This window comes from Elgaria multicarinata, chromosome 21 (genome assembly GCF_023053635.1).
Source record: "Elgaria multicarinata webbii isolate HBS135686 ecotype San Diego chromosome 21, rElgMul1.1.pri, whole genome shotgun sequence".
NCBI classification, from domain to species: domain Eukaryota; kingdom Metazoa; phylum Chordata; class Lepidosauria; order Squamata; family Anguidae; genus Elgaria; species Elgaria multicarinata.
Window position 1 is genome coordinate 5,272,229 of NC_086191.1, and position 18,331 is coordinate 5,290,559.

The following is an 18,331-nucleotide window of genomic DNA, read 5'->3' on the forward strand; positions in this document are numbered from 1 at the left end:
TTGATCCTCCCAGAGTGCAGGACACGGAATAACAGGCTCAAGTGACAGGAAGCCAGATTCCGGCTGGACATCAGGAAAAACTTCCTGACTGTTAGAGCGGTACAACAATGGAACCAGTGACCTAGGGAGGTGGTGGGCTCTCCCACACTAGAGGCCTTCAAGAGGCAGCTGGACAACCATCTGTGAGGGATGCTTTAGGGTGGATTCCTGCATTGAGCAGGGGGTTGGACTCGATGGCCTTATAGGCCCCTTCCAACTCTGTGATTCTATGATTCTATGTTTCTAACATGTTTCTTAACAGTGGTTTTAGAACTCCACGGCGGAGTTTTTACCCCACTGTTGAGGAACGTGTTGTTGAACAGGAAAACTCCACGCAATGGCGGAGTTTTTTGGAAAACCCTCACTGTTGTGCAGAGAAGAGTTCCTGCACAGCCGGCTGTGCTCCGTTGCGTTGCGTTGACTTTTCTCACTGCCTACAGAGTTCCCTGGCAAGAGCGGTGAAACGAGGGAGTAACACTCTCGGAGAGCCGCCGGGATTGGGGTTTTTTTTTTTTTTTGCAGTAATGGCTGACGGGATACCATCGGGAAAACTAGAGGAGGAGAGAGGGCAGAGGAACTATCAATCAACGTCGCAAAGGATTTTACTCAACTCCACGGTAGCCCACAGTCACACAACGGTGGAGTCTGAACATGTTGTGTTGGGAGCACCCCTTTAGAAACTCAACCGTTGAGTGCCGTTTTCACACTGCGTTGACTAACGTGTCGTCTGAACTGAGCCAAAGTCTTCCTCTTCCAATTCTTACGCGTGCCTGTTCATTCCTTTTCGTTTTGGACAGGACTTCAAGGAGCAAGTGATCCACCATGTGGCCACCATTATCTTGATCAGTTTCTCCTGGTTCACCAACTACATCCGTGCGGGGACTCTCATCATGGCCTTGCACGATGCGTCGGATCACCTGCTGGAGGTGAGGGATTGTCCCTTTCTGGCACTCAACGGGGTCACCCCGGCGAGGCCTTTCCGAACACAAAACGACGCGTGACGCTTTGCGCAACTCTACAGTCACATCGGACTGCGGCGTCTTCGCCAACCGAAGGCGAAAGGTTTTGAAAGAGTCTCGTTTGCCCCCAAACGAAATCTCTGTCGTTTCGGGACGTATTTCGAAACGGGGGAACGGAGAAGGGATATTTTCCGGCAGTGGCCAGACGCCACCGTTGCAAACACGTGTTTTCCTTTGGTCGGGTACAATGCAGGTCAGGCGTTGGTGGCAGATGAGACTGTAGATCTAGCAATGTTTGTGCATTCCTGTCGATATGAGCACAATTTCCTTGGTATCTTGGTGAAAGCTTTCTCAGTAGATGCTCTTCTGTGTAGAGTTAGCATGTTAGGCTTTTATAACATTTATCTAAAACAAGGGTGCAGTACTTTGGACCTGGGATCCAATCCAGCTCCCTGAAACCCCGGTACCCTTCTTAACCATTTATTATGGAAACAAAGCCCTATGAAGAGAGACTGAAAGAACTGGGCATGTTTAGCCTGGAGAAGAGAAGATCGAGGGGAGACATGATAGCACTCTTCAAATACTTCAAAGGTTGTCACACAGAGGAGGGCCAGGATCTCTTCTCGATCCTCCCAGAGTGCAGGACACGGAATAACGGGCTCAAGTTAAAGGAAGCCAGATTCCGGCTGGACATCAGGAAAAACTTCCTGACTGTTAGAGCAGTATGACAATGGAGCCAGTTACCTAGGGAGGTTGTGGGCTCTCCCACCCTAGAGGCCTTCAAGAGGCAGCTAGACAGCCATCTGTGAGGGATGCTTTAGGGTGGATTCCTGCATTGAGCAGGGGGTTGGACTCGATGGCCTTAGAGGCCCCTTCCAACTCTATGATTCTATGAACAGAGTGCTGTACTAGATGAACCCTTGGTCTGATGTTCTTATGTTCTTAAGAGGGACCAAAGTTCAGGGATCAAGTGCACGCTGTTTAAGGCTAACAGGCCCGTATTGTAAGGTAATGGGACAGGTGAAAGGTCTGCCTATGGAGAATGGAGAGGCTAGAAACTGAATGCCAGTTTCGGTGTCCCTAGAATGGACTCGGGGCAGTGTCTGTGGCCGGCATGGTCAGGGCCTTGCTAGCAGAGGCCCCCTGGAATCACTTCTCCTCAGCGCCATCGCTTGTTCACCCACCTCTCGCTCTGACAACGGAGGTGGTGAGAAGAGGGTTGATAGATATATTAATTTATTACCCGTTTAAAATATAGCTTAGCTGCCTTTTCGGCAACAAGTATTTGAAGACATGAGAGCACTCTTCAAACACTTGAAAGGTTGTCACACAGAGGAGGGCCAGGATCTCTTCTCGATCCTCCCAGAGTGCAGGACGCGGAATAACGGGCTCAAGTTTTAAGCTAAAAGGGGGGTACTTTTTGTCCCAACCCTCACTTACCTTTAGCCCCGCTGAGAACTTCCCCGAAAGGGTCTCCACCATTGGGAATGAAAGAAGTTCTACCCGCCACCCATCCAAAGTGGCCTGCTTGCTGGGGATTTTAAGATTTGTAGTCCAGTACCACTGGAGGGCGTCAGTTTGGAGAAGAAAGGCTGATCTGAAGAAATGCCCATGCCAGACCGTGTGTGAAAATTGTTTTCCTTTCTGTCTCGGCAGTCGGCGAAGATGTTTAACTACGCCGGCTGGAAGAACACTTGTGATTACATCTTCATTGTGTTTGCTGTTGTCTTTATCATTACCCGGCTTATCATCTTTCCATTCTGGTGAGAATTTTATTGCTGTTTTTCTTGGGCAGGGAAGGAAATACCTGGCAGAGTACCTCTCATAAGAAGATAAGTTGATGAACGTGGTCTGAACCTCGTACGCTACGTTCACCATCTAAGACCCTCTTCCAGGTGCCTCCTCCAAGGAAGGCCCGGTGGCAACAACCCACGGGGCCTTTTCAGTGGTGGCCCCTCAATTGTGGAACGATCTCCCCAATGAGGCCCCGCCTGGCACCAGCATTGATTTCTTTTTAGTGCCAGGATAAGACCTTCCTCTTTCTCATATGATGAGGGTTTTTCTTAATCGGGATTTTTCTTATTGTTGATTGTTTTAAAGTGTTCTGCTACATCTGTGTCCCTCTCCACATGCCATCTATTTATATGTTTGTACCGTAAATGTTTTTTATATCAGGTATAGCGTCTTTTTAAGGTTTTTTATCTTTGTAAACGGCCCCGAGAACTTCTGTAATTGGGCGGTACAGAAATGCAATCAAGGAAATGAGAATAAAATGTACAGACTCAAGGAAACCTCAGTGCAACCCTCTGTAATATTTTTTAGGGGAACGTAAGTCCCTTAAAATAAAATTTCCAAACCCAAGAACTTATCAGTGGAATCCCATATAACATTTGGTGGGGAGGGGAATTAGATGTGCAAAATTAAACACGACCCTGAAATGTTGTATTTCTGCTACGGATTTAAAATCCCATTCCTTCTCCTCTTCAGGCCTGATTCTTCCTGATTAGTGGGAGATTCGGGACAGATAAAAGGAAGGACGTCTTCACAGAGCGCAGAGTTAAACCATGGAACTCACTGCCACAAGATGTGGTGATGGCCACCAATTTGGATGGCTTTAAAAGGGGGTTGGAGAAATTCCTGGAGGAGAAGGCTATCCATGGCACGTGCTACCTCCATTATCTAAGTCAGGAAGCCTGTGTGCACCCATTGCTGGGGAACATGGGCGGGAGGGTGCTGTTGCACCATGTCCTGCTTTGATGGTCCCTGGTCGACAGCTGGTTGGCCCCTGTGTGAACAGAGTGCTGGACTAGATAGACCCTTGGTCTGATCCAGCCTCAGGGCTCTTCTGATGTTCTTACATTCTCTCTTTCTTTAATTTCTTATCATTAGGGCATGTAGCGTTTTTAATCCAGCCTTTGCCTACCTGGTGCTGGTTTAATCTACTAGATTAATGGATTAAAAAGCATTTTGATTAGGAACGTGCAAGAGTTTAGTTCCTATTTGCAAATCATGCAAACGTGTCCCCTGGGCAACCCTGAATGTGAGCAGGAATGCAACTCCATGGAACTTTTCATTTCTTCAACTTCTGAAAGCACATGACAAATCCATATTTCCCATGGGGGGGGGGGGGAAAATGCATTTTTCGCTTAGGAAAAAACGCACATTTTTAAAATGTGTCCCCCGCTTTCATTGGGGGGGAATGCGCGTTTTAAAAATGCTTGTTTTCTCCGGAGCAAAAATCAAGATGCTTCCATTCAGGGAGGCCAACGAGGCGAAATGTTCTCAGATTTTCCCCTCGAAGCTTATCAGCGTGCTTGTCCACCTGCCCCTAATTTTGATTGACAAAGGTGCCCTTGTCAATCAGGTAACAGATTTCCCCCTCCCCTTAAAAAAATAAAATGAACGTAAATTTTTATTTTAACCTGCCCTGTGTAAAGGTATTCCTTCCTCTGTGGGTGATAAGATATGCAAAAATGGACCGTACTTTTTGGGCGTTCTCTCTTTTAACTTGCCTGTTGAACTTCTGCCTGTCAGGCTATTTAAAGATGCAGGTTCTGTTTGTGCAATCTGTAAAACAAGAAAACTCTCCGTCCCAAAGACCTCGACGTAATTTCTCTTTTTTTTGTCTCCTAGGATTCTACGTTGCACAATAATTGATCCCTTAGACGTTTATCCGCCTTTCTTCGGCTACTACTTCTTCAATTCCATGATGATTGTCCTCCAAAGTCTGCACGTTTTTTGGGCGTATTTCATTATTCGTATGGCCCACAAATTCATAACTGGAAAGGCAAGCTTGGTTTATCTTTCTTTCCTTGGGTTGTGTGTTGTTTGCCACTAAAAAAACGGAACTTTCTCCCAAAGTTCAATTTCGCCCAAAGCGGAGAGCAGAGGGCCCTGCATTAAAAAGGCAAAGTTAGGCCAGGGAATCTATGAGGGTTGTGGATTCTCTCCCAAGACCATTCTTCTTCACACAGAGCACAGTTAAACTATGGAACTCACCTCCACAAGACATGGTGATGGCCCCCAATTTGGATGGCTTGAAAAGGGGGTTGGATAAATTCCTGGAGGAGGAGGCGATCTGTGGAGCCCTGGTATGGCGAAGTGCAACCTTCAGTATCAGAGGCAGTAAGCCAGTGTTTGCTAGTCATTATAGAGCTATGGTGTTGGAGGAAAATTCTGAGAGTGCCTTGGACTGCAAGAAGATCAAACCGGTCCATACTCCAGGAAATAAAGCCAGACTGCTCACTGGAGGGAAGGGTATTAAAGGCAAAACTGAAGTACTTTGGCCACATAATGAGAAGACAGGATACCCTGGAGAAGAGGCTGATGCTGGGGAAAGTGGAAGGCAAAAGGAAGAGGGGCCGACTAAGGGCAAGATGGATGGATGATATTCTGGAGGTGACAGACTTGACCTTGGGGGAGCTAGGGGTGGCGACGGCCGACAGAAAGCTCTGGCGTGGGCTGGTCCATGAAGTCACGAAGAGTCGGAAGCGACTGAACGAATAAACAACAAAATAGAGCTAGGAAAAGTGCAGAAAAGGGCTGGAGCATCTCCCCTATGAGGGAAGGTTACAAGAGCTGGGATTGTTCAGCTTGGGAAAAAGGGAGGCTAAGAGGAGGCATGATAGAGGTGGACAAAATGATGCCTGGTTTGGAGGATGTGGAGAGGGAGGCATTTTACTCCGTCTCCCATAATACTAGAACCCAAAGGGCTCATCCCATGAAGCTGACTGGGGGGAGATTCAGGACAGATTCACACAGCGCAGAGTGAAACTATGGAACTCACTTCCACAAGATGTAGTGAGATGGCCACCCACTTGCATGGCTTGAAAAGGGAGTTGGATAAATTCCTGGAGGATGGGAAGGCTATCCATGGCTACTAGCCCTGATGGCTATGTGCTGCCTCCAGGATCAGAGGCGGTAAGCCTGTATACACCAGTTGCTGGGGAACATGGGCGGGAGGGTGCTGTTGCACCTGTGTCCTGCTTGTAGGTCCCTGGTCGACAGCTGGTCGGAAAGAGGGTTCTGTATGCCGCCCCGAGATCTTAATGATATAGGGTGGGATAGAAATGTTTTAAATAAATAAATCCAGGGGGCCACCACAATGAAAGCCACGTTTCTCACCATGATTCATTTATTGTTCTCTCTTTTTTTAATCTCTTCTGAATCCCAACAGTCAGTAGATGATGAGCGGAGCGACAGAGACGAGACCGACAATTCCGAAGACGACGAGCAGAAGGCGGCAGCCGCCGCCGTTTCCGTCACGAAGAACGGCCCCCTTAGCAACGGGCACCTCGTCTTGAACAATAACCATCGGAAATCCAAATGATTTTCCTCCCCCTCTTTTGTCTTCATCCCTCTCCGGTTCCAGCTCGCCTGTCGTGAGAGGCACCGACCGTGTCTGGTTTTTGGTTTTGGTTTTTTTTTGGGGGGGGGGGCGTTTTTGAGGCCAAACCAAAAACTTTCTCCCGGGAGAGCTCCGAAATTTCCATCGCAAGCCCGTGCGATCCTGTCCTTTCTCGACCGGTTAAGCCCCTTTCTTTCAATGCCGGCTGAATCGAATCGACGGCTCCGCTTCACGGTTGACTCTGAAACTCCTGCCATCGTTCCCGTTTTACTGACGAAAACAGCGCGCGCTCCCCACCCTTCAAAAAGGCCTCTTCTCCTGACCGAAGCTGTAACGGTGGAAAGTTGGCAAACTGTTATTGTTTCATTCCCCCCTTTCTCTTTGCAAGAAGAGTTGGGAGACGGGGTAACCGATGGCCTTGTCCTCCCCCACCCCCCCCACCCCCCGGCCTATCACCAAACTGCCTTAAAACTAAGTTGGGAAGCAAAACTGAACTTGGGAGTTTCTCTTTTTCCTCCCCCGATTTCCAAAATCACACATTCGTCAACTTCCAAGAAGCTGCGGGGAGACGCCACCGCCACCACGCACGCTCTCTCCAACGGAACGAATAACCCCGTGTTAGGAACGACACTTCGGCGTTTCCATCGTCAAGGCGCCAGTCCTCATCGAGGCTTCTTCCTCCTGTGCCAAAGGTCTTCGATTTATGGTTGGCTGCAATGCCGATTTCTTCCTGCTTTCCGGGTTCCCTCGAAGATCTCCTTCGAAGAGTCCTGCGCCCGTGTCCCATCACCCGCCCCGCTGGAGAGGACACGTCGCCCTGATATATCCGAGTGTCTCATGTATAGATGGGTAGAAAGGGAGGAGGCGTGGGATAGGACCCCAGTCCCCGTTAATCTGTATTCTGCACTAGCTCTGCTTACGGTGTTCTGTCCGTTAATGCTGCAACATTTGGGGAGCAGGCGGTGTGCTTGCACAGGCGTCTAGCACGGGTGGGCAGCTCACGCCTTTCCAGATGTTTTGGCCGACAACCCCCAATGGCGAGAAATAAGGTGAAAGCCCTATACATTCGGAGTGGCCGCAAATCTAGCGCTGCCGGACTCGGAACGCAGTCCGTTTTCACGCCGGCATCTTTCTCTCCCCTTCTGTGCGTCCCTCTTGTCTTTCCGAGCGGTACGGTCAAAGCCACAGCGCATCCCTTTCCGCAAAGATCGTCGGCGTCTTATTCGCTGCACCGAAACACACACACACACACACACCCAACAAGCGCACGAGGTGTGTCCCTTCGCCGCACGCACGCGCACCCCGGGTTTTTCATTTTCTTTTTGGCTTCGCCGCCTTGCCACGCGGCGTCCGTAGGTCGTTTCCAATTACGGAAATATTGAATTCGAGAGACGTGGGTGGCTTAAGGCGTGGCGAGCACATTGGGTGAGTTGCCCCCCTCTTTTTTTTAGAGAACATATGAGGTACAGCTGTCCCCCCTTGCGGGGGGAGTTACTACAGCAAACAAAGGGAGAGGCCAATGATGCCAATGAACGGTAAAACTGACGCTGGTAACTTTTTTTGTTTTGTTTTCGAACTGCACATCCTTCTGTATAGAACTTACTCAATGCACACTACTACCCCTCTCCCATTTGCCTTGTAAATTAATACTTTCCTCACTTTTCACGTACGCTCCCTTTGCTCACCCTGTTTAAACAAAAACCAGGACGCCCAGAACTTTGGCTACCCGCCCTTTGAGGACACAATTCTTTTTAATTTATTAGATAGGATTTTTCCAAGTACCAAAGCAGACGGATTTCAGACAAAGGGGCCCAGCAGAACAAAAAACCCCGAAAGAATTGGAAGGAATATTGGATCTACATGTAGGATCAAGCGGCGATTTATTTTTCCCCCCCAGCCTAGCCCAACCGGGGGGGGGGGGGGAGGGGGAGGGGATTCCCAAAAGGACCATTTGCCTACCTTCAGACCAAAACGTGTTTTTTAAAAAAGAAAAATTAAATATATTAAAACCTAAATAAAACTAATAAACATCTGTAAAAAAAAAAACACATACACAAAACCACGCAAGTGTGTTCTGAGTTGCTCATTCTTAAGACGTCTCATGTAACTTCTCCCATATCGCTTTGTGCCGATTTCTACAACAGCCCTGAAAGGCAGGCCAATATCACTGGGGAGTACGGCTGTTGGGTTTAAGCTGGCTCTTCTAGATGATCTCTGGGTGCCTCCAGGCATTCGCCAGGATTTCTGACTTACAGGTATAGAACCGCACAACGGCAGAATGAAGAGAGCAGACTTCTGTGGGGAAGGAATGTGTGTTCCGTTCAGTTCTGGGAGTTTAAACAGGTTCTGGGGTTTGCAACGGCTTAATTCTAAGCGTACCACTTTCGCACCAGGCTTCCCTTCGTGAATCTCTAGTCACAAGCAAAGCAGATTCTACGAGCCTGTTGCCTATCCACGCCCTGGTTTATTTATTTAATTTATTTATTACATTTATATCCCACCTTTTTTTCCTCCAAGGAACCCAAGGCGGCGTACATAATCCTCCTCCTCCCCATTTTTATCCTCACAACAACAACCCTGTGAGGTAGGTTGGGCTGAGAGGCTGTGACTGGCCCGAAGTCACCCAGTGGGTTTCCATGGCCGTGTGGGGACTCGAACCCGGATCTCCCGACTCCCAGTCTGACACTTTAGCCACTGTGCCACCCTGGCTGATCCGTGGTCGCTTTGGGAAGAGGGAAAAGACTCCCTGGGAGGGACGGCTACTTTCCACCTGAGTCCTGAGTTAAGAAGCACAAACCACAGACTTCGTTTCAGGTAGCCTCTTAGGGTACCTTTTTTCATTTTTATTTTTGCAAAATGCCCCCATTGGGATTTCCCAAAGCAATGCAGGGGAATCCACGCGGGCGGAGCTGAAGCGATTCGGATTCATTCCCAAGGCTCAAATGCCTCTAAGGCTTGATTTCTGGAGGAAGAACTTTAAGCTGAAACAGGCTGGTATTTGGGCTCCACCCGTCATAGGAAGGCAACCCCACCCCACCCTTCCCAACACCCTGTCCAAAAGGGAATTCAGTCCTCAGGCTGGACCAGGATCAACAACTCTAGTGAGTGCAGGTGACAAAATTTTTCCACCCTGCCCACGGATGGCAGCAAGAGAGCAGCAGCAAGCGCTGTCTGACCTCCTCTCCCAACATGGCTTCTGCCCCAGGAGCAAAAGGGGGAGAAGAAATAAAAGTGCTGCCTTTCGAAGGCTCCAGACATAGGGATGGTTTAGAACTCACTCTGTGTATGTGTGTGCTAAGCCTCTCCCAGCAAAAACAAATCCCCCGTCCCCACACATCAGTGGGTAGCAAAGAGTTCCATCCCTGGGGTAGGATGAGAGCAGCCCTCTTCTTGGGGTGGGGGAAAGACTGTAAAGCAGGACTACGGAACTTTCATAGAATCACAGAGTTGGAAGGGGCCTCTAAGGCCATCAAGTCCAACCCCCTACTCCATGCAGGAATCCACCTTAAAGCATCCCTGACAGACGGCTGTCCAGCTGCCTCTTGAAGGTCTCTACTGTGGGAGAGCCCACCACCTCCCTAGGTCATGGGTTCCATACTGCTTTAACAGTCAGGACGTTTTTCCTGATGTCCAGCCGGAATCTGGATTCCTGTCACTTGAGCCCATTATTCCGTGTCCTGCACTCTGGGAGGATCGAGAAGAGATCCTGGCCCTCCTCTGTGTGACAACCTTTTAAGTGTTTGAAGAGTGCCTTTTAAAGGTAAGAGCACATTACCACCTCCCAACAGGCCCATTGCAGGTGGATGGGCAGGTACGTCTCCACCTGCTGACACAATTACCTCCCCCACCATAATGGGAGAGATGCAGGCTGAGTCCCGCCCCCAAACCGGATGCCACACATCGCGCGGAGCAAAGCACCTCCTGCTCACGTTCTCTCCCGTTTGAGAGCGGAGATCATCAGAGCGTTGGGTCCAGCGGCTGTGATTTCTGCAGCCGGGTCCCAAAAAAGTATTTTGCAGCCGCAGTGAAAGCACGGTTTATTCTCCCCCCCACCCCAACCCACCCCTTAGGGGAAAAAAGAAGACAGAATTGACACGGAAGTTCCCCCACGGCCCACGTGCGTATTTTGATATCTATGTTTTTTTTCACGCTGAGGTGGTTGTGAACAAATGCAAAACTGGGTGTGTGTTTTTTAAATCAAGACGCAACGTACGTTTTTATTGCTTTACAATAATGGAAGGGAGGGAGGAGTCCTTTACAAACACGCACACACAGCACAAACCCGTCCGAAACGGTGTGAAACCGAAACAATGGTGAGGCAGACGACAACCGAAACGTAAAATGAGAGGCGCGGGGGTTCGCGGAGTGTCCTTCTGGGGCGAGGGTTCCCCCCCCCCAATCTCTCCGGGGGAGAAAAGACCCACGTGCCGGAAATGAACAAAACAGACCCACGAAAACCTTACAAGAGGCGGCCACGGCACTCAATGGCACCACAGCAACACAGCAGCTCCTTGCCTTCCACGCTTCCGACCTCGTAGTTGTAGTCCCACGTGAGCTCGGTGCCGGCCCGGATCCTCCTGCGAGGGAAGCGGAGACGCGGTTACATGCAGCCAGGGTGCAGGAGGACTCGAGAGGAAACGAAGCACGGCTTTGAAGCGAAGATCTACAAAATTATGCACGAGAGGGAGAATGTGGCTCGGGGGGGGGGACGTTTTTCTCCCTCTACAGAACCCAACTGGAGTCATACCATGAAGCTGATTAGGGGGAGATCCAGGACAAATAAAAGGAAGGACTTCTTCACATGAACGGCTCATAAAAAACAAGCATTCCCCAGGAGTTGAGCGTCCTTAGAATGGGGATGCCATATACAATAGGGCTGTGCATGGGGAAAAAAAAAAACCGAACCGCTTCGTGGCCCAATCCGGAACTTTCGGATCGGGCCCAAACTGCTTCAGGTCGATCCGACTCTCCCCCACTCTGCGGAGCGAGATCTGGAGGGACGGATTGAGATTTTGCCCCCACTTCCCTACTTACTTGCCTCTGTGGCAGGTGGCGGAGGCAGGTAAGTGGGGAAGGGGGGATGAATAAGCCCCCCTTACCTGGCTCCGCCGCCGTCACCACACGGACTGCAGCGGCGGAGCCAGGTAAGCCTCCCTCCTCCTCCACTTACCTGCATTCGGAGCTCCGGATGGAGGCAAACCGCTTCGCCTCGATCCGCAGTTTCCGCCAACCCGATTCGGATCTGCCTTTGCCAGAGGCGGATCGAGTCGCTCCGCTCCAGATTCGCGATCCGAATCGGAGCATAGCCCTAATATATAATATACCATCAAGTCTGTACCAGGCAGCGCTCTAAGGTTTCATGAGCTCAAGGCAAAATGCGCTTGAACCTCGAACTCAGGGCTGTTTAATTTCTTTCAGCCCAAGAGACAAATTCCATTTTGGAGACGCATTCCAGGGATGGGCAGGGTTCCAAAGGGACGGGGACAAAATACCAGAAACACCAGCATATTTCTGCTGAAAGTTCTTCCTGCCGGACTCTGAGCCTTAGAGGAGATGTTATAGTCGTTTCGATTGGGGAGACCACTGTGGAAACACTGAATAACCAGTAATCTGGGGAAAGGGGCGGGATTAGGGGAAGGGGCGTGGCCTTCGGCGGACTCCTAGAGGGCCAGATTGGAATAAACTGGACAAAAAGCACAAAAGGGCAACTAAAATGATCAAAGGGCTGGAACATCTTCCCTATAAGGCTAAAACAGCTGGGGTTGAAAAAAAGGAGGCTAATGGGTGACCTGATGAAAGTGTACGAAATGATGCCTGGTGTGGAGAATGTGGACAGGGAGACATTTTTCTCCCTCTCTCAAAATACTAGAACCCAAAGGGGTCATATCCCATGGAGATGATTGGGGGGAGATCCAGGACAAATAAAAGGAAGGACTTCTTCACACAGCGGAGAGTTAAATTATGGAACTCGCTACCACAAGATGTAGTGATGGCCACCCATTTGGATGGCTTTAGATAAATTCCTGAAGGCGAACGCTATCCATGGCTACTAGCCCTGATGGTTGTGTGTTATCTCCAGTATTCGAGGCAGTAAGCCTGTGTGCACCAGTTGCTGGGGAACATGGGCGGGAGGGTACAATTACACCATGTTCTGCTCTGTTGGTCCCTGGTCGACAGCTGATTGGCCACTAAAGAACTGGACATGTTTAGCCTGGAGAAGAAGATTGAGGGGAGACATGATAGCACTCTTCAAATACTTAAAAGGTTGTCCCAGAGGAGGGCCAGGATCTCTTCTCAATCCTCCCAGAGTGCAGGACACGGAATAACAGGCTCAAGTGACAGGAAGCCAGATTCCGGCTGGACATCAGGAAAAACCTCCTGACTGTTAGAGCAGTACATGGAACCAGTGACCTAGGGAGGTTGTGGGCTCTTCCACACTAGAAGCCTTCAAGAGGCAGCTGGACAGCCATCTGTCAGGGATGCTTTAGGGTGGAGTCCTGCAATGAGCAGGGGGTTGGACTCGATGGCCTTGTAGTCCCCTTCCAATTCTGCTATTCTATGATTCTATGAACAGAGTGCTGGATTAGATGAACCCTTGGTCTGATGTTCTTATGTTCTTAAGAGGGACCAAAGTTCAGTGCACACTGTTTAAGGCTAACAGGCCCATATTGTAAGGTAATGGGCCAAGTGAAAGGTTTGCCTATGGGGAATGGAGAGGCTAGAAACTGAATGCCAGTTTCGGTGTCCCTAGAATGGACTCGGGGCAGTGTCTGTGGCTGGCACGGTCAGGGCCTTGCTAGCAGAGGCCCCCTGGAATCGCTTCTCCTCTTCGCCATCGCTTGTTCACCCACCTCTCGCTCTGACAATGGAGGTCGTGAGAAGGGAGGTGATATATTAATTTATTATCCATTTAAAACATTGCTTAGCTGCCTTTCAGGGCAGGAAGCCTCCCAAGGCGACGTGGAACAATAAAACTTCACCTAACAAAAAACAGTACGGGTGCTAAATCAAAGGAAACAACCGTAAAAGACACTCAGTTAAAACCGATACGATAATAAAAACAGTGAAAAGAGAAACAGCCAACATTCTAAACAAACAAACGCCAGCCTAAAAACGAAACCTACCCCATATCAATGCGGCTACCGCCAAGTCCAATAAAACAGAGTCGGGGAAAGGCCAGAGTAAAGGAATACGTTCTCAGGCTCCTCGCTGAAGACAATGCCAACATATTCCGCGGGGCGTGGGGCCGCTGCAAAAAAGGCCCCTCTTTCTTCTCATCTCCCTAAGAGCCCTCAGGGGTGAGCAAATGAGGAGGGGGGGCCCTCACTGATTTTGAAATGGGGCAGGCTGATAAGGGTGCTGAGGACGGCGGGAGGAGAATTCCTTCCACGTGCTTAGAGACGGCTGCGTGATCTGCTGAACTTTGTAATGAAGAACAGTGCCAGAGTTGGCTTTACTTTTAGTTTGTAAGCTGGAGAAGGCGGAAACTGCCTTAGCGTCGACTTTTGTACGCTGAATGGGGAGTCTTTTATTGGCTGAAGAGCGAGGGAAATATATATATGCTTCAACTAAAGAAACAGTTGTTTTTGAACCCATGTGTTTTTTCTCCCTACGGAATCTTCTGCGGGAGAACTTGGGGTGTTCCGGGGAAAGAGGGGACGGAGAAAGACATTGGAGAAAGCGGCAAGACTCAAATCGAAGGCAAAGGAATGGGAGAAAGGAGAATCCCATCCGGTGGGGAGAACTCTTGGGGAGAAACTTACTTGCTTGCGAAGAAGGCCACCCAGGGGAAGCGGAGGTCGTGCGTATCCACAAAGACGTTTTGCACAAAGAGGTTCGGGCTACAGCTATGCTGGAAGGACACCGGGAAAGAAGAATGCAGATTAAAAACGGATTTTTAATGTTTTGTTTGAAAAGCAAAACGTCTGGGCCGATGGTTTTATTAACCTAGCATCACCGTTGAGTCTCTGGCAATGAAGGAGTCATAGATTAGTAGAGTTGGAAGGGGGCTATAAGGCCATCGAGTCCAACCCTCTGCTCAGTGCAGGAATCCCCATTAAATCATCCCTGACACATGCATCTTGAAGGCCTCTAGTGTGGGAGAGCCCACCACTTCCCTCGGTCATGGGTTCCATTGTCATACTGCTCTAACCATCAGGAAGTTTTTCCTGATGTCCAGACGGAATCTGGCTTCCTGTCACTTGAGTCCGTTATTCCGTGTCCTGCACTCTGGGATGACCGAGAAGAGATCCTGGCCCTCCTCTGTGTGACAACCTTTCACGTATTTGAAGAGTGCTATCATGTCTCCCCTCAATCTTCCCTTCTCAAAACTAAACATGCCCAGTTCTTTCAGTCCTGGCCAGGATCTCTTCTCAATCCTCCCAGAGTGCAGGAGACGGAATCATGGGCTCAAGTTACAGGAAGCCAGATTCCGGCTGGACATCAGGAAAAACTGCCTGACAGTTAGAGCAGTACGACAAAGCCTCAGGAAAAACAACCTGACTCTTAGAGCAGTACGAGAATGGAACCAATTACCTAGGGAGGTGGTGGGCTCTCCCACACTAGAGGCCTTCAAAAGGCATCTGGACAGCCAACTGTCAGGGATGCTTGAAGGTGGATTCCTGCCTTGAGCAGGGGGCTGGACTCGATGGCCAACTCTACTGTTCCGTGATTCTATATCAGGGCAAAATCCCAGGCGACGACCGAGCCAGCCGAATCCCAGTTGGGCCTGCAGGCAAAGCAGGGCATCTTACATTGAGGTAGCGGCCCAGGTTGCCTTCCAACTTGGCGTCGATGATGTAGCACGACTCCTCGCCGTCGTAGAACTGCCGCGTGTTCCTCCGGACGGGCATGTTTTCCCCGGACGCCAGGTTGGTCGACTTGATGGCGATGCCGTGAGTGGACTTCAGGGCGAATCCCCGGGTGGACTTCACAGCCACTTGGCGTTTCACCGGCCCTGCCAAACATGCAAGGGAAGAGAGGGATGGTTGGTCTATGCGGCCACGGCTGGAAAGGAACACGACGGCTACCGCCGAACGCAGCTGGCGCCTCCTCACCTAGCCTGGAAGATGGGTTCTTCTTCCCGTCGGCCGCCGGCTCTTCCTCTGACCCGGAAGAAATGGTCTGGATGTCGTCGCTGTCATTGGCGTTGCCTGGGGCTTGCCCGGACGTGCCTCTCCCGTTGTCTCCCTCGCTGTCAGTGCTGCTGGAGAGCATGAGTACATCCTGCTGAAGACACGGAAAAGAGAATCCAATGCATTGCGAGTAGCTAGGCCTTTATTTTATTTATTTATTTATTTATTTATTTATTGCACTTATATACCGCCCCCATAGCCAGGGCTCTCTGGGCGGTTTACAGAAATTCTAAAATTAAGATAAAAACAAATATACAAAATTTAAAATTCTAAAACACAGAACATACACACATAAAGCATTAAAAACCATTAAAAAAAAACTAAACATGTGGGTGATTAAGATGTGCCGCCATATGCCTGGGCAAAGAGGAAAGTCTTCACCTGGCGCTGGAAAGATAGCAGCGTTGGTGCCAGGCGAGCCTCATCAGGGAGTTTGTTCCATAGTCTGGGAGCCACCACCGAAAAGGCCCTGTCCCTTGTTGCCACACTCCGAGCCTCTCTCGGAGTAGGCACCTGGAGGAGGACCTTAGATGTTGAACGTAGTGACCAGGTATGTTCACGTCGGGAGAGGCGTTCCGTCAGGTATTGTGGTCCCAAGCCATGTAAGGCTTTATAGGTCAAAACCAGCACCTTGAATTGGGCTCGGAAACATACAGGCAGCCAGTGCAAGCGGACCAGAGCAGGTGTTATATGGTCAAACCTTCTGGTTCCCGAAATCAATCTGGCCGCTGCATTTTGCACGAGCTGCAGCTTCCGAACCGTCTTCAAAGGCAGCCCTACGTAGAGCGCATTGCAGTAATCTAACTTGGAGGTTACCAGAGCATGGACAACTGAAGCCAGGTTATCCCTGTCTAGATAGGGGCGTAGCTGGGCCACCAACCAGGGTTTGTAGAAGGCACTCCGTGCCACTGAGGTCACCTGAGCCTCAAGTGACAATGATGGGTCTAAAAGAACCCCCAAGCTACGAACCTGCTCCTTCAGGGTGAGTGCAATCCCATCCAGAACCGGTAGAACACCCCCCATCCTGTCCGCGGAGTCACCTACTAACAGCATCTATCCTGCTGGGTCCTAAAGCTGGCCGCCTCTGTGTGCTGCTGCAGGCAGACAGGGCCTTTGAATTGGTGGCCCCAAAATGACAAGAACATAAGTGTCATGCGGGATCAGACCCCAAGTGAAAGACCTTTTATTTTTATCTTGGGGGACTCAGAAAACACTATGTTCTGAAACCAGACATAGGTTTAATTTGTTTCTAGCTGTGTATATTTATCGTTTTTTACTATATGCTTTTATCTGTACCTCACCCTGAGATCCTAATGATATAGGGGGGGATACAGATGTTTTAAATGAATTAAATAAATAAATAGGTGGGTTCATAAGAACATCAGAAGAGCCCTAATGCTGGATCGGACCAAGGGTCCATCTAGTCCAGGACTCGGTTCACCAGCAGAGCTGTCAACCGGGGACCGACAAAGCAGATCATGCTGCAACACAGCACCCTCCCGCCCATGTTCCCCAGCAACTAGTGCACACTGGCTTACTGCCTCTGGTCCTGGAGGTAGCCCACAGCCATCAGAGCTAGTAGCCATGGACAGCCTTCACCTCTTCCAGGAAGTTATCCAACCCCCTTTTTAAAGCCATCCAGATTGGTGGCCATCACTACATCTTGTGGCAGTGAGTTCCATAATTTAACTCTGCGCTGTGCGAAGAAGCCCTTCCTTGTATTTGTCCCGAATCTCCCACCCATCAGCTTCATGGGAGGACCCCAGCAACACCTTCCTGGGGCAGGGGGAGGAAGAGAGAATCGCCCACCTCCAATCCAGCGTTTAAACGGGTGCTTACAAAACCGACCTAGGGGCTCAGGCGCGCTTTGAGCCTTTCAGAGATTCGCTTACGTGTGCAGGGCCCAGTTGCTGCTCCGACTGTCTTCTGTTCTGATGCATAGAAGTTTTGCTGAGCGGCCGCCGGATTCCTTCGGGCATCACCGGATTTGGGTTGTAGCCGTACAACTTGTTCAGGTTGCACGCTCTGGGGAAATGACAAGCAGGAAGAGGCGGGGCTGGGGGGGTGTTTAGCCACGTGGCATTTCACTTTGCCGCCCACCCTGCACTGCGGCCCGAGCCTTGCTTAGCTATGAGATGCCAGCAAGCCAGAACAACCATGTAAACAGACCGCTGGTTTAAAACAGCGACAACAGGAAAAGAAGCGAACTCTCAAAATGTTTACTAGTACACCATGTAGCGATCAAAGGTGTCATATTTAAATAAGCGTAATAATTTGGCTTAAAATGGCCCCATTGTGAGGATTTGGGGCGCCATTTGTGACTTGGGTAGCAAAAAAAAAAAAAATCCGATCCACCTTCCGGTTCCTCTAAGCAAGCCTGACTGAAATGAACCAAAAATGTCTGAATGCTGCCAACCAAGAAATAATAATAATAATAATAATAATAATAATAATAATAATAATAATAATAATAATAATATCCCTCCCCGCATGGAGAAACTGAGCATGTCAGGGGAAAGCAAAACCCTTTCCTCCTGATATGCTCATCTTTTACTTGCGGGGAGTTCTCTGAAGCACGCGATGGCTTTTTAGCAGATAAGGCGGTATATAAAAGTTAATAATTAATCATTGATTACTAATAAATAATAGACGGCCAAGCATCCAAAACAGATCCTCTTTGCAGCCTGAAGTGGGTTTTGCGTCCAGCAAAAGAAAGAATACTCAGTTCTGTCTGTGGCATAATTTAGGCCTACATTTATCAAAAGAGGAGGCTAGAAGGAAGCAACTTACAGTGTAGGTTTGCCTTGGTCTTCGGATTCCTGTAGGAAGAAGAGACAGAAATGACAAGAACA

At 49.6% G+C, this 18,331-nt stretch overlaps 2 protein-coding genes across 5 annotated transcripts in view; one reads left to right on the forward strand and one right to left on the reverse strand.

Moving 5' to 3' along the window:
- Window positions 1-8,407, forward strand: part of CERS2 (ceramide synthase 2) — a 76,043-nt gene extending 67,636 nt beyond the window's left edge. For all 3 annotated transcript variants that reach the window (XM_063145730.1, XM_063145731.1, XM_063145732.1), the window contains exons 8-11: window positions 837-965; window positions 2,655-2,761; window positions 4,632-4,785; window positions 6,175-8,407. In XM_063145730.1, coding sequence (XP_063001800.1) covers window positions 837-965; window positions 2,655-2,761; window positions 4,632-4,785; window positions 6,175-6,327 — 543 coding nt within the window. In that variant the 3' untranslated portion in view covers window positions 6,328-8,407. The remainder of the gene's footprint in view (window positions 1-836; window positions 966-2,654; window positions 2,762-4,631; window positions 4,786-6,174) is intronic.
- Window positions 8,408-10,577: 2,170 nt separating this feature from the next.
- Window positions 10,578-18,331, reverse strand: part of SETDB1 (SET domain bifurcated histone lysine methyltransferase 1) — a 35,516-nt gene continuing 27,762 nt past the window's right edge. Inside the window, exons 17-22 of one of the 2 annotated variants that reach the window (XM_063146078.1) lie at window positions 18,270-18,298; window positions 17,372-17,504; window positions 15,402-15,570; window positions 15,099-15,301; window positions 14,109-14,197; window positions 10,578-10,922 (exon numbers count right to left, since the gene is read on the reverse strand). In XM_063146078.1, coding sequence (XP_063002148.1) covers window positions 10,805-10,922; window positions 14,109-14,197; window positions 15,099-15,301; window positions 15,402-15,570; window positions 17,372-17,504; window positions 18,270-18,298 — 741 coding nt within the window. In that variant the 3' untranslated portion in view covers window positions 10,578-10,804. Of the gene's footprint in view, window positions 10,923-14,108; window positions 14,198-15,098; window positions 15,302-15,401; window positions 15,574-17,371; window positions 17,505-18,269; window positions 18,299-18,331 lie in introns of both variants that reach the window. The other variant, XM_063146077.1, reaches the window with a different exon arrangement.